This window comes from Jaculus jaculus, chromosome 10 (assembly GCF_020740685.1).
Source record: "Jaculus jaculus isolate mJacJac1 chromosome 10, mJacJac1.mat.Y.cur, whole genome shotgun sequence".
Taxonomy (NCBI): domain Eukaryota; kingdom Metazoa; phylum Chordata; class Mammalia; order Rodentia; family Dipodidae; genus Jaculus; species Jaculus jaculus.
Genome location: NC_059111.1, coordinates 12,245,039 through 12,260,883, shown reverse-complemented (window position 1 = coordinate 12,260,883; position 15,845 = coordinate 12,245,039). Strand labels below are relative to the sequence as shown.

Sequence of the window (15,845 nt, the reverse complement as noted above, 5' to 3'; positions counted from 1 at the left end):
AGCTTTCTGGCCTTTGCTGCCAGGTTTTATTACAAATCACATGCAAGTTCTCGAGGGATGGCTTAACTGTTAAGGCATTTGCCTACAACTAACATGCAAGTCTAAATATTTGAAGCTAGCATCCACATATGAGAGAGAACATGTAGCACTTGGGTTTCTGGGCCTGGATTATGTTTCCAGATCCATCCATTTCCCTGCAAATTTCATTTTTCTTAACCATTGAATAGAATGTAAATGTACCACATCTTCATTATCCACTCCTCAGTTGAGGACATCCTGGCTGGTTCAATTTCCTAGCTGTTGTGACTAGAGGTGGCATTAAACGTGGATGTGTGAGCATCTCTAAGGTAGTGAGATGAGTCCTTAGGATATGTGCCTAGGAATAGTAGAGCTGGGTATGGTAAGTCTATTTTTAGCTGTCTCAGGAACCTCCACACTGATTTCCACAATGGCTGGACCAGTTTACAATGTAGAAGGGTTCCTGTTTTTCCACATTCTCTCTACCATTTATTGTCATTTGTTTTCTTGATGATAGCCATTCTGTCAGGAGTGAGATGGACTCTCAAAAGTAGTTTTAATTTGCATTTTCCTGATGACTAAGGAGAAGGAACATTTTTTTCAATGTTTATAGGCCATCTGTATTTCTTCCTTGACGAATTCTCTTACTTAGTTCCATAGTCTATTAAAATGTGTGTGTGTGTGTGTGTGTGTGTGTGTGTGTGTGTGTGTGTGTTGTTTGTTTGTTTGAGGTAAGGTTTCACTGTAGCTCGGGCTGACCTGGAATTCAGTATGTAGTGTCAGGGTGGCCTTGAACTAAAGGTGTACGCTACCACACCCGCTTAAAAATATTTTTATTATTTGAGAAAGAAAAAGGCAAAGGGGGGGCGGAGAGAGAGAATGAGCACAGCAGGGCTTCCAGCAACTGCAAAGTAACTCCATGTACACCTTGTGCATCTGGCTTACATGGGACTTGGGGAGTCAAACCTGGGTCCTTTAGCTTTGCAGGCAAGAGCTTTAACTGCTAAGCCATCTGTCCAGCTCCATAGCCCATTTCTTTCTTGCTTGCTTTTTTAAAAAATGTTTTGTTTTTTCAAGGTAGGGTCTCACTCTAGCTCAGGCTGACCTGGAATTTACTATGTAATCTCTGGGTGGCCTCAAACTCACGGTGATCATCCTACCTCCGCCTCCCGAGTGCTGGCGTTAAAGGCGTGCGCCACCACGCCTGGCTCCGTAGCCCAGTTCATTTTTTTTTTCTTCCAAATTAAAAAAAATTTTTTTGTTCATTTTTATTTATTTGAGAGTGACACACAGAGAGAGAAAGAGGCAGAGAGAGAGAGAGAGAAAGGGTGCACCAGGGCCTCCAGCCACTGCAAATGAACTCCAGACACGTGCGACCCCCCCCTTGTGCATCTGGCTAACGTGGGTCCTGGGGAAATGAGCCTTGAACCCGGGTCCTTAGGCTTCACAGGCAAGCGCTTAACTGCTAGACCATCTCTCTAGCCCCCAAATTTTTATTAACAACTTCCATGATTATAAAAAATACCCCTTGGCAATACCCTCCCTCCTCCCACTTTCCCTTTGAAACTCCATTCTCCTTCATACGCCCTCCCCCTCTCAATCAGTCTCTCTTTAATTTTGATGTCATGATCTTTTCCTCCTCTTATGATGGTCTTGTGTAGGTAATGTCAGGCACTGTGAGGCCATGGATATCCAGGCCATTTTGTGTCTGGAGGGAGCATGTTTTATGGAGCCTTACCTTTCTTTTGGCTCTTATATTCTTTCTGCCACCTCTTCTGCATTAGACCCTGAGCCTTGGAAGGTGTAATAGAGATATTGAAGTACTGAACATTGAAGTCATTTCTTTCTATCACCATGATACCTTCTGAGTCTTCCCAAGGTCACTGCCATCTGAAAAGAGAAGATTCTCTACCCAAAGTGAGAGTAGCATTAATATAAGGGTATGAACATTAAGAGAAGTGCTAACTGGGCAGTTTGATAAGCATAGTATATACACTTATCCAGACAACAGCAGATGTTACACCCCCGGGGCTCATGCCTACTCCTTTTTAAGTTTTCAGTATCAGGGATGTATTCTCTCCCATGGAGTGGGCCTCCAATCCAATTAGAGGGTGGTTGGTTTCCCCCATAACAGATGTGTCACTATTGCACCCGTTGGCTCATTTGGCCTGACTGGCCAAATATAAGGCTTGCAGTGTCCACAGTTGAGTTATCTTCACTGGTGATTTCTCTTTCTCCCATTGAACTACATGCAGAACGGTTCTTCCAGCTTTCTGTCAGCTGGTCTACATGGAGGAGGTTATCAGCTCAGTTCCAGCAGGATTTCTCAGTGGCCTTGCAGCCCAAGTATATGGAGTCTTCAGCAATAGGGTCTTACCATCTATTCCTGGTGGGAAACCAAGTAGCCCATTTCTTAATTGGGTTGTTTAATTTATTATTTATGGGGCTGGAGAGATGGCTTAGTGGTTAAATGCTTGCCTCTGAAGCCTAAGGACCCCAGTTTGAGGCTCGATTCAACGAGACCCATGTAAGCCAGATGCACAAGGGGGTGCACATATCTGGAGTCATTTGCAGTGGCTGGAGGCCCTGGCTTGCCCATTCTCTATCTGCCTGTTTCTCTCTTTGTCTGTCGCTCTCAAATAAACAAAAATATTATTTAGTTTTTTTGAGTTCTCTATATATCCTCTGTCAGATGTATAACTGGCAAAGATTTTCTCCCATTTTGTAGGTTGCTCTATTCATGGTGTTCTTTGGTTTAACTTTTAACTGGCTTTTATAGTTGCTGCCAAATAGTCTTGCAAAATACACAGAAACACTTACCTTTTTTGGCTTTCAGGGGTCCTTCACCTGAAGTTCACTGGCCGTAAGGTGTCCATAGGTAGAAATTAGAGGATTTGTAGCATGCATTTTCATTAATCTTTAACTAAAACTTTTGTTTCAAGGGATGGTGTCACTTTAGCCTAGTTTGACCTGGAATTCACTATGTACTATTAGGCTGGCCTCAAACTCACAAGGATTTTCCTACCACAGCCTCCAGAGTGCTGGGATTAAAGGCATGCGCCACCATACTCAGCAATAAAACTTTTTTGTGGGCTGGAGAGATGATTTAGCAGTTAAGTGCTTGCCTGTGAAGCCAAAGGACCCTGGTTCAAGGCTTGGTTCCCCAAGACCCACGTTAGCCAGATGCACAAGGGGTTGCATGCATCTGGAGTTCATTCACAGTGGCTGGAGGCCCTGGCGTGCCCATTCTCTCTGTCTCTCTCATCTGCCTCTTTCTGTCTGTCGTTCTCAAATAAATAAAAATGAACAAAAAAATAAAAAAAAAATTTTGTTGTTAAAAACCTTATTTTTACTTTATTTATTTGAGAGTAAGAGAGAAAGAGGGAGAGAGAATGGGAATGTCAGGGCCTTCAGGCGCTGCAAATGAACTCTAGACACATGCATCTGTGCATCTGGCTTACAAGGGTCCTGGAGAGTTGAACCGGGATCCTTTGGCTTTGCAGGCAAATGTCTTAACTGCTAAGCCATCTCCCCAGCCCACTTTTTTTTTCTTTCAAGGTAGGGTCTCACTCAAGCCCAGGCTGACCTGGAATTCACTGTAGTGTTAGGGTGTCCTCGAACTCATAGCTTTCCTCCTACCTCTGCCTCCTGAGTGCTGGGATTAAAGGCAGGTGCTACCACACTTGGCTAAAACATGGTGAGTTTCAGGTCAGCCTGGGCTAGAGTGAGACCCTACCTTGAAAAACAAAACAAAATTATTTCATTTATGTGAGAGAGAATATGGATATGTGTGTGTCAGGGCCTTAAGTTACTGTAATTGAACCCTAGCTGTGTGCATCACTTTGTGCATCGGGCTTACATAGGTCCTAGGGAATCGAACCTGGTTCTTTTGGCTTCACAGTCAAACATCTTAACCACTGAGCCATCTCTCCAGCCCTTAAAAATATTTGTATATATTTATTTGCAAATAGAGAAAGAAAAACAGAAATAGAGAATAAGAATGGGCAACCAAGGTGTGCTGTCATTGCAGACAAACTCCAGACATCACTTTTTGCATCTGGCTTTATGTGAATACTGAGGAATCGAACTCAGGCTTCAAGGCTTTACGAGCAAGTGCCTTTAATGTGCCACAGACTCTTGCCACTGTGAACAAACTCTACACATGCACCACATTGTGTATCTAGCTTTACATGTGTCCTAGGGAATCAAACTTGGGCTAACAGGCTTTGCAGGCAAGCTCCTTTACCCACTTAGCCATCTTCTGAGCCCTGTACTGGTATTTTTATGTGTCCCAAGACGGCAGCATCAGCGTTACCTGATAACTTGTTAGAAAGGCATTCTCGGTTCTACTTCAGACCTTCTAAGTAGAGCCAAGCAAGAACCCTGCTTTAAAAAGCTTCTAAGTGATCTGATGCGATGTTGTGTTTGAGAATGACCAGTAGTGTGGTACTCACAGATTACAGGATGTTAAAACCGCACTATAATAAGAACCAGCAGAGAAATTGGTAAATTTAGGAGTTTAAATGACATTAAGGTATCTTTTCAGTACTATTTTCTGTTCATTTAAAAATACGTTATTTGCAAACAGAGGCAGATAAAGAGTAGAGAGAGAGAGAATGAGAATGAATGAATATGGGCGTGCCAGGGCCTCTAGCCACCTCAAATAAACTTCAGATGCATGTGCCACTTTGTATGGGTCCTGGAGAATTGAACCCAGGTCATTAGGCTTTTTTTTTTTCAATTTTATTAATTAATTTATTTTTATTGACATAATTGTGAACAATATCTCATGGTAATTTTCTCCCTTTCCCCTACTTTCCTTTTTGAAACTCTACTCTCCATCATTTCCCCCCCCCAGTCTCTCTTTTATTTTGATGTCATGATCTTTTCCTCTTATTATGATGGTGTTATGTAGGTAGTGCCAGGCACTGTGAGGTCATGGATATCCAGGCGATTTTGTGTCTGGAGGAACATGTTGTAAGGAGTCCTACCTACTCTTCCTTTGGCTCTTACATTTTTCTGGCCACCTCTTCCGCAGTGGACCCTAAGCCTTGAAAGGTATGATAGAGATATTGCAGTGCTGAGCACTCTGTCACTTCTTCTCAGCACCATGGTGCCTGCTGAGTCATCTGGGTCATTAGGCTTTGCAGGCAAGTGACATAACCACTGAGCTATCTCTTTAGACCCATTGATAGTATTTTCTTGGTTAACTGTGCATGTATGGTTATATTCATTTTGTATGTTCCTTGATAAGTTATTTGAAGTCTTAGTTTTCTTCTTTCTTTTTGAGACAGTTTTTTAATTCAGTAGCCCAGGCTGGTCTTGAAGTCACAAGATCCTCCTGTTTTAGCCTCCCTAGTGCTGAATTATAGGGGTATGCCACCACACCCAGCTTTAATTATAGTTTCCTTTATGGATGTATCATTATGATTCGTTGAAAAGTTATGCTTGTTACATATACTAATAACTTACTTCATTAGTGCTACCTCTCATAGCTGTTCATATTTTAAATTAAAATTTTCAAATATAAAAGTAGAGTGGTGAACTCCCAACTAAACTACAGTCTCCCAGCCTTATTAACTTTCTTTTTTTATGTTTTTTTTTTTTTGAGATTCATCTTTTATTTACAAGTAAATGAAAAAATGTCCCCTATAAACTCTAAAGCAGTGTAAGAAAACCACTGGCTCTGCAGTGATGTATGTGTGGAAGGAGTTCATTCCAAAGTTTCTTCAAACTAGGAAGCTGGTGCGGTAGCACGCACCCATATCCCAGCGCTTGGGAGGCAGAGGCAGGATTATGGCAAGTTCAAGTTCAATCTGGTCTATTGAGTGATTTCCAAGCCAGTCAGGGTTACATAGATTGTTTTGAAAACAGGAATAAAAACAAAATCTACAATGATTTTGTTAAAAAACATCCCATGATTTTTTTTTCATGCTGGCATATGTGCAAGAATTAAAAAATAAAAATAACTCCTAATCTTCAGTCTCTGGTCAAATGTGTGAGGTGAGAAGGATGTCACTTCTGTTCAGTGACAGCCCTCTCTCCAAAACACGAGCAAAGGACTCAGTACTCATCTATCTTTTTATTTTTTATTATTAAAAAATTTTTTCTCTTATTTATTTATTTGAGAGTGACAGACAAAGAGGCAGAGAGAGAGAGAGAGAGAGAGAGAATAGGCAAACCAGGGCTTCCAGCCACTGCAAACGAACTCCAGACGCGTGTGCTCCCTTATGCATCTGGCTAACGCGGGTCCTGGGGAATTGAGCCTCAAACCGGGGCCCTTACGCTTCACAGGCAAGCGTTTAACTGCTAAGCCATCCCTCCAGCCCTCAGTACTCATCTAGAAAGGACTCAGTACTCATCTAGAAAGGACTCAGTACTCATCTGGAGTATCTGCTCAAGGAATAGAGAGACCCTGATCTTTAAGGGCCTGAACTTTCAGCTTCTCTGCTTCCAGTTTGGTCTGCTGTTCCTTAGGGACAGGCGCTCTTCACTAGACACTTGCTGGAAGGCTGTGTCACTCTCCTTTTCCAACTCCATTCTCCTTGTAGTACCACATTTTCTCCTCTGACCACAAAATCCCTCAAGGAATATCACCATACTTTTTGCCCACGTGAATACACTCCACACTCTGATGTAGCACTAAGTTAGCAAACTGATCAGGGCTTCTTAAAAATAGTATAAGTGTCCTTCCGTCCTGAAGTAGGACCAAGTGCTTTTTGTAATTCTTTTTTTTTTTAATTTTAATTTATTTATTTATTTGAGAGCGACAGACACAGAAAGACAGATAGAGGGAGAGAGAGAGAATGGGCGTGCCAGGGCTTCCAGCCTCTGCAAACGAACTCCAGACGTGTGCGCCCCCTTGTGCATCTGGCTAATGTGGGACCTGGGGAACCGAGCCTTGAACCGGGGTCCTTAGGCTTCACAGGCAAGTGCTTAACAGCTAAGCCATCTCTCCAGCCCCCAAGTGCTTTTTGTCGATGTCCTCGATGAGGCTGGTGGTGAGGCATATAGTTCATTCTGAGCTAGGGCAAGTCTTAAGGGACAGTGGTCAGCCCATGCATCTGACATCTGTCCACCCCACACAGCAGCCACCGCCTCGGTGGGGTCAGGAAGAACCAGGCCCCGCTTCACCTGCACATCTGCACTGGCCTTCATCTTATTTTTATTTATTTATTTGAGAGAGAGGCAAATAGACAGAGAAGGAGAATGGGCGTGGCAGGGCCTCCAGCCACTCTAAACAAACTACAGATGCATGCGCCACCTTGTTGGGCCTTGAATGACGTAATTTCAAGCCAGTTTTTACATTTGGATGTAATGTATACACATAATAATATCCTAAAATTCCTAACTAGATGTAAATAACATTTAAAATGAGTTCAGAATTTTACAGAGAACAAAATGAAAGCGAGAAAGTTTCTTCTTTCAAATTTTAAAAAATTTATTTATTTACTTGAGAGAAAGGGGAGAGAGAGAGAGAGAGAGAGAGAGAGAGAGAGAGAATGGGTGTGCCAGAGCCTCCAGCTACTGCAAAGGAACTCCAGATGTACATGCCCTCTTGTGCATCTGGCTGATGTGGTTCCTGGAGAATTGAACCAGGGATTCTTTGGCTTTGCAGGCAAACGCCTTAACCGCTAAGCAATCTGTCCAGCCCCTGTTTTCTAATTTTTATTTATTTATTTGAGAGAGAGAGAGAGAGAGAAAGGCAGATACAGAATGGGCATGCCAGGGACTTCAGTTGCTGCAAATTAATTCCACACACATGCGCTACCTTGTTCATCTGGCTTACGTAGGTCCTGGGGAATTGAACTTGGGTCCTTTGGCTTGGCAGGCAAGCACCTTAACTAACTACTAAGACCTCTCCAGTCCTCGTACCACTTTTTAAAAAAAATATTTTTAGGCCGGGTAGGAGGCAGAGGTAGTTCAAGGCTACCCTGAGACTACATAGTGAATTCCAGGTCAGCCTGGACTAGAGTTAAACCCTACCTTCAAAAAGCAAGTTTATCAAAGTAGGGTCTCACTATAGTAGCCATGCTGATCTGGAGCTCACTATGTAGCCTCAGGGTGGCCTTGAACCCAGGGTGATTCTCCTACCTCTGACTCCTGAGTGCTGGGACCATGCCCAGTAAGTAAAATATTTCTATTCATTTATTTGCAAACAGAGAAGCAAGTGCCTTAACTTCTGAGCCATCTCTCCAGCCCGGATTCCTTGGTTTTGGTTTTTCAAGGTAGGGTCTTACTGTAGCTCAGGCTGTCCTGGAATTCACTATGTAGTCTCAGGGTGGTCTCGAACTCACAGCAATCTTCCTACCTCTGCCTCCCAAGTGCTGGGATTAAAGGCATGCGCCATCACACTGGGCTTCAATCCATATTTTTAAACCTTTATTGACAACCTTTATAAGTATAGACAATAAGCCAATATAATTCCCACCCATTACCCTTCTTTGTTTTATATACTACTGCTATTTGGGTTTTTTCTTTTTCTGCTATGTAACCAAAGGGACAGATAAGAGTTGTTCTCAAAGGTAGAAACAGTATGTGAAAAGTAAGAATATAGGATATAAAAGGTCTTTTTTTTTTTGCTGGTTGTGGTGGTACAAGTCTTTAATCCCAGCACTTGGGAGGTTGAGGTAGAATAATCACTATGAATTTGAGGCCAGTCTGAGCTACAGAGTAAAGTTTCCTGAGTAGTGAAACCCTGCCTCCAAATACACACGTACAAATAAAAGATACACATTGTTATAACCTGGGTGACAGGTCTAGAAAAATATTTATATAGCGTCACTCAGAGGAATTCCTTATGACAATACAACTCTTGTTCCTGTGTGTACTGCTTTGCAAACTGGCTTTCTCTACTTCCAGTAAGCTCAGTTTTTGTTTCCAGGGAATTTATTGAGATGTCAATATTCGGTATATAAACTGATTTATTTTTTTAACCAGGTATATCTTGTGGTCGCATTCCTGTACCAGTTTTGGGAAGATTTGGGACCTTTGAAACCCAGATTCTGCGCAGAGCTCCTCTTCGAACCTTTTCAGAAACACCAGCATATTTTGCCTCAAAAGATGGGACAAGTAAAGATGGCTCTGGAGATGGAAATAAGGTTATTTTTTTCTTTATACATTTCCCATATTTAAAGAGTTAGGTATCATAATAGTGCTGTGTATCTTACTAGCTTACATTTTCTCTATGGGAAATATGAAATCTATAAAATGATCTGAAGAATTTGGTGTGATTTTATTTTGTTTGTTCATTTGGGTTTTTTCTTTTTCTTTATTTTTTTCTCCTTTTACTTTCTTTTCGTTAGGTAGGGTCTCACTCTCTGCCTCCCATGTGCTAGGATTAAAGGTGTGTGCCACCATGCCTGGTCCTTTATTTTAATTAATTTTTTTTTTTTTTTTTTTTTTTTGAGGTAGGGTTTCACACTAGTCCAGGCTGATCTGGGAACTTAGTATGTAGTCTCACAATGGCCTTGCACTCATAATCCTTCTACCTCTGGCCACCCCAGTGCTGGGACTAAAGGCATACACCACCACACCTGGCTTATTTTTGTTTTTTTTTTTTTTTTTTTTTTGAGGTAGGGTCTCACTCTGGTCCAGGCTGACCTGGAATTAACTCTGTAGTCTCAGGGTGGCCTTGAACTCACGGCGATCCTCCTACCTCTGCCTCCCAAGTGCTGGGATTAAAGGCGTGCGCCACCACGCCCGGCTTATTTTGGGTTTTTAAGGGAGTGTCTCAGTATGTAATTCAGGCTGTCTTGACACATGCTATGTATGTAACCTAGGCTGGCCTGGACCGTGAAATCTTCCACCATCAGCCTTCTGAGTACTAAGAACATGTGTGTTTAGTAAGCAGTAAATAAAACACTAAACATAGCCCTACCTAAAAAGAAAAAAGCAAAACATCCCTGAGTAGCAAAGAAGTATCATTAGATAATCTCTGTAGAGTGTCACTAGGATTAAGTCAAGAATAATAATCATTTTCTGCCTTGATAGAATTTAATACTCAGGATACTATGAACTTCACTTTATCTTCTAACTAAAAAATCTTAAGAGTTTTTATTTTTTTTAATCTTTTATTTATTTATTTATTTGAGAGCGACAGACACAGAGAGAAAGACAGATAGAGGGAGAGAGAGAGAATGGGCGCACCAGGGCTTCCAGCCTCTGCAAACGAACTCCAGACGCGTGCGCCCCCTTGTGCATCTGGCTAACATGGGACCTGGGGAACTGAGCCTTGAACCAGGGTCCTTAGGCTTCACAGGCAAGCGCTTAACCACTAAGCCATCTCTCCAGCCCAGAGTTTTTATTTTTGAGGTAGGGTTTCACTCTAGTCCAGGCTGACCTGGAATTCACTCTTCAGTCTCATGGTGGCCTCAATCTCACAGCGATCCTCCTACCTCTGCCCCCCTGAGTGCTGGGATTAAAGGTGTGCGCCACCACGCCTGGCGAAATCTTAGATTTTGCTAGTTAGTGTCACACTATACTGTCACTACCAAGTAGGTAACTAATGGTTGTACTGGGTCACTGTAGATACTAGGCATTTTCATTTCATTTCATTTCCATACTTAACCTTGGCAATGCTTTGGAAATAGGTAATACTGCTGCCATTTGAAATGAGATGTAAAACAAAGTTACTTATAACAATTTTAAGCTCTGGGGCTGAGATAGCTATCAGCAAAGGGCTAGCCTTGAAAAGATGAGGACCTGCAGCACCCATGCAAAGTGCCAGAGTGCACCTGCAAGTCCAGTGCTGGGCAGCAGAGACAGGAAGGGCTTGCTGGCCAACCAGTTTAAGGTAATTGGTGAGCTCTAGGCCATTAATTGACAATTTTCATATATGTACATAATGTGTTTAGATGATAATCTCCTATTTCTTTCTTGTATTTCCACTCCCCCATTCCCTTGACCCCTTTCCACTGAACCCCTTCTTTCCAGCTAATTCGTATCTTGATTTCAGTTTTTTAAAATAATTATTGTCATTTTAAATTAGATGAAAACATTACTTAAATTGTTGAATCATGCTGATGGCTCATGTCTGTCACCCTAGCACTTCATAAACTGAGGAAGAGAATTGACAGGAGTTGGAGGCTAACCTGGGCCTCAGAGTGAGACCTTATCTCAAATAAAGAAAATGTTGAGTCATTGCCTGTCATAATAGCTCCTCATTAATTTCATTAAAAGGTTGCTTTACCTTTGTCAACTTTTTTCTTATGCTTATTGAGTTGTTGAGTGAATGTACAATTTATTGTATGTGATAGTATAGACCATACATAAATACATAAATGCATTTACTACATACATATATATGTGCATTTACTGGAACTGATAATGATTTTTGTGATAAATGTATTTTTTGACACCAGTGGTAGTAGAATAAGAACTATACTAATAATTCAATTCTGAAAATGGTCATTTTTTTTTTTTTTTTTTTGGAGGTAGGGTCTCACTCTAGCTCATGGTGACCTGGGATTCACTATGGAGTCTCAGGGTGGCCTCGAAGTCATGGCAATCCTTCTACCTCTGCCTCCCTAGTGCTGGGATTAAATGCGTGTGCCACCACACCTGGCAAATTGTCAAAAATTTTAGAGTAGTTACAAGCTTTATATATACACATATAAAATAGTTACCTGAAACTAATAATTAATGCTCTTTTTCTCTCACAACCATTAGAAATCAGTGAGTGATGGAAGCAGTAAGAAATCAGGCTCTGGGAATTCTGGGAAAGGTGGAAACCAGCTGCGCTGTCCCAAATGTGGCGACTTGTGTACACATGTAGAGACCTTTGTTTGTAAGTATTCTCGTGTTTTTTTTTCTTTAAATCCTGTTCGTTTATTTGAGAGAGTGGAAGAGTCAGAGAGAGAGAGAGAGAGAGAGAATGGGCATGCCAGACTCTCCTGCCACTGCAAACAGACTTCAGATGCATGTACCCCTTTGTGCATATGGGTTTACATGTGTGCTGGGGAATTGAACCTAGGCTGGCAGACGTTGCATGCAAGTACCTTTAACCACTGAGTCATCTCTCTAGCTCTTTTAGTGTTCTTTTTGCCTACCTTTTAAGTCATTAAGTGTATATATACATATAAATTGGACTGATTTTTGTCCTTGAACTTAAGTGAGTCTCTAAATCTTCATCAGATATTATACCTAGACATTTTAGGTTAACATTTTTGTTTGTTGAATTTGCTTTATGTAATTCTTAGTATTGCTGAGACAAAACACATGAGCAGAAGCAGCTCATGGGAGGAAAGAGTCTGTTTTAGCTTACTGTTGTGAGGGGACGTTTCTTCATGATTGGGGAAGCCAGTAGGAAGTTGGCTTGCATCACAGGGAGCAGGAGGAAGTGAGCTATCTATGAATATCCAGTGAGCTAGATTAATAAACCTCAGTATCTGTCCCTAGTGACACACCTCCAGCAAGGCTCCACCCACTGAAGACTAACTTTGAGGCTTAATCATAAACACATAGGGCTGGGATGGGGGGACATTTTACATTCAAACTGCCACATTCCACCCCTGCTCCCCATAGACTCATAACTCTCTCATGATACACAGTGTATTCAGTCCAACTTTAAATGTCCCTATAGTCTTTACTATTTCCAACATTGTTCAATGTTCTAAAGTCCAAAGTCTTTTTGGAAACTTAAGACAGTCTCTATAAGCCCTATAAAATCAAAACACAAGTTGCATACTTCCAACACATAGTGATACACAGAAAACATTCCCATTGCAAAAAAGCATAGCAAGGAAAGATTTGACCTGAGCAAGACAGAAAACAAACAGGGCAAAGGTCAAATCCTGCAGCTCCATGTCCAGCACCTGTGACCTGTGATGAAATCCTCTGAGCTCCAGAGACTTGGGCAACTTTCTTCCCCTCCAGCTGTGCTGCTTGCTTTCCAGGCACAATCTATCCAAGACAAAGTGAGCAGTTTTCTGTGAATACCATCCTATAGTCCTGGCATCTTGGGGTCTCAACTGTGACCCATGATTCATTTTCACAGTTCCATGTCATGGTCTCACAGGGCCTCCGTTCAGGGATGTGAACCCGAACCCTGCTGAAGTGCCTCCCACTAGCCATCTCAGAACCATGTATACTTGGCACCTTTTTTTTGCATTTATCACATATTTCCAAAACTAGTACCAAATTTGTTTATCCAGGGGGAATAAAGCCAAGTTTGAGGAAAAGGGAACTCTTTCAGGCCCCCTCCTTTCAAAAGAGTCAGCACTCCTAATGTCCCAGTGCAGAAGAACTGGGCAATCCTCAGTGGTGGTAATCTTTATTAAATAACCTGCTCACATTTACACTACCAAATGCACAAGTCCACTACTTTAAAAAAAGGTTTATTATTTATTTATGTGCAAAGAGAGAGGAGAGAGGAGTTAGGGAGAGAGAGAAAGAGTATGGGAAACTCAATTGCACTCAAGTTCTCAAGACACCAGCAGAATGCAGCCAGCCTGACTTCCAGAACCCCACACAAACTGTCTCAGTCCCAGCAAAGTCCTTTTTCCCTCTGACACCTCATAAGCCGAGTCTTCACAGGCCACACTTCTCTCTGCATTTAGATCTTTCATACTCTTACCATAATGGTCCTACTGCACACAGTACGGCAAGGCTTCTCTATTCTAAAGTTCCAAATCCTTCCATATTCCTCCCACAAAACAGTTTCAAAAGACTTAAACTGCTAGGCATGTAGGCGCACACCTTCAATCCCAGCACTCAGCAGGAGGATCATCATAAGTTTGAGGCTACTCTGAGACCACCTTGTGAGTCCCAGGTTAGCCTGGGCTAGAATGAGACCCTACCTTGAAAAACTAAAATAAATAAATAAATAATAAAAATAAAAAAACAAAATAGTTAAAAATGAGTAAAAATCAGCCAGGCATGGAGGTACATGCCTTTAATCCTAGCAGTTGGGAGGCAGAGGTAGGTGTATCACTGTGACTTCGAGGTCACTCCAAGATTACAGAGTGAATTCCAGGTCAGCCTGGGCTAGAGCGAGACCTTACCTCAAATAAATAAATAAAAAATCAAAAGTCAGGTATGGTGGCATGTGCCTCTAATCCCAGCACACTGGAGGCAGAGGTAAGAGAATTGGTGAATTGAAGGCCATCCTGAGACTACTTAGTGAATTCCAGGTCAGTCTGAGCTAGACTGAGACCCTACTTCGAACAACCAAAAATAAAAAAAATAAATAAAAGTTGCTTGCCGTGGTGGTGCTCACCTTTAACCCAGAGGTAGGAAAATTGTCATGAATTCAAGACCACCCTGAGAAATCCCAGGCCAGCCTAGAATAGTGTGAAACCCAACCTTGAAAAACCAAAATAAATAAATAAATTCTTAAAAACAAAGTGACTCCATTTCATATTTGGAATGTTAGAGATGTTCTTCATGACTTAACCGGGTAAAAGAACAATCAGTCTAAATGAAATTTGAGTTGAATTACAACATAAAATGAAAGTGGTAGAAGTGAAAGATAGAACTTTCTAGACAATTTAGTGCAATAAAATTAAGAGTCTGCAAACTGCTGTTGCTCAAAGTGTCATGTGCATTTTATTTATTTATTTGTTTTTAGGAAGGGTCTTACTCTAGCCCAGGCTGAGGCTATTCTCAGGCTCCTGGGATTTTGGGATTAAAGGCCTGGCTGCTCTTTAATCAGGAAACTTTTGTTTTCTTATTCTTTTCCCCTAAGATTTAACCTTTACAGATCTAGGGAATAGGTTATTCGTGTAAAAAAGTAAAGGAAGAAATTGAATAAATGCCAATAGATATTTTATTCCTTCAACCTTATTTTTCTCAGGATGAAGAGTATCCTAATTTTTATCCATGAAGAAGCTGAGAATTAGCAAGCTTTAAATAGTAGTTTCAAGATCACATAGAAGTGACTTTTCAGAAGTTTTGAAACCATTTCTATAAACAGGAGATTTTTGGAGGAGGAGTAAATAGTTCATTTTGGGATTAAATTGTTTTATGAAGTATTTATTTTTACAGTACTGGAGATTGAATTTAGGACTTTTTGTGGGCTAGGCAAAGAATTTGCCACTGAGCTATGTTCTCAGACCTCTTTCTTTTTCCTTGTTTATTCAAGGTAGGGTCTCACTATGGCCCAGGGTGACCTGGAATTCATTATGTAGTCTCAGGTGGCCTTGAACTCACAGCAGTCCTCCTGCCTCTGCCTCCCTAGTGCTGGAATTAAAGGCGTGCATCACTACACCTGGCTCTTGTTTGTTTTTTTTTAATTTAAATTAATTAATTAATTAATTAATTTTACTTGAGAGAAACAAAGAGGCAGATAGATAGAATGGATGCACCAGGGCCTTTAGCTGCTGCAAATGAACCCCAAACACATGTACCACATTGTGCACCTGGTTTATGTGGTTTCTTAGGGAATTGAACCTGGGTCCTTTGGCTTGCAGGCAAGTGCCTTAACTACTAAGACATCTCTCCAGCCCTGTTTTTATTTATTTATTTTGGTTCTCTTTTGTTTTTAGAGGCAGGGTCTTGTGTGGCCCAGGCAGGCCTTGAACTTCTTCCTCCATCTCCCAAGCTCTGGCATTACAGGCATGCATCACAGTGGTTGGCTCTGGCTTGCTCTCATTCTCTGTTTCTTTTTTTTTTTTTTTTTTTTTTTCTTCAGGTAGGGTCTCACTCTAGCAGAGACTGACCTGGAATTCACTATATAGTCTCAGGGTGGCCTTGACTAATGGCCATCATCTTATCTCTGCCTGACGAGTGCTGCATGCCACCATGCTGGCTAAAAAAATTTTTTTATGAGAAAGCGAGAGAATTGGCATTCTAGAACCTCTAGCCCCTGTAATCAAACTCCAGACATG

At 41.5% G+C, this 15,845-nt stretch overlaps 1 protein-coding gene and 1 pseudogene across 1 annotated transcript in view; one reads left to right on the top strand and one right to left on the bottom strand.

Moving 5' to 3' along the window:
- Positions 1-15,845, top strand: part of Clpx (caseinolytic mitochondrial matrix peptidase chaperone subunit X) — a 56,507-nt gene that overhangs the window by 11,157 nt on the left and 29,505 nt on the right. Inside the window, exons 2-3 of the mRNA XM_045161047.1 lie at positions 8,959-9,119; positions 11,689-11,806. Of these exons, the coding sequence (XP_045016982.1) occupies positions 8,959-9,119; positions 11,689-11,806 (279 nt within the window). The remainder of the gene's footprint in view (positions 1-8,958; positions 9,120-11,688; positions 11,807-15,845) is intronic.
- Positions 6,392-7,037, bottom strand: LOC101609489 (annotated as a pseudogene).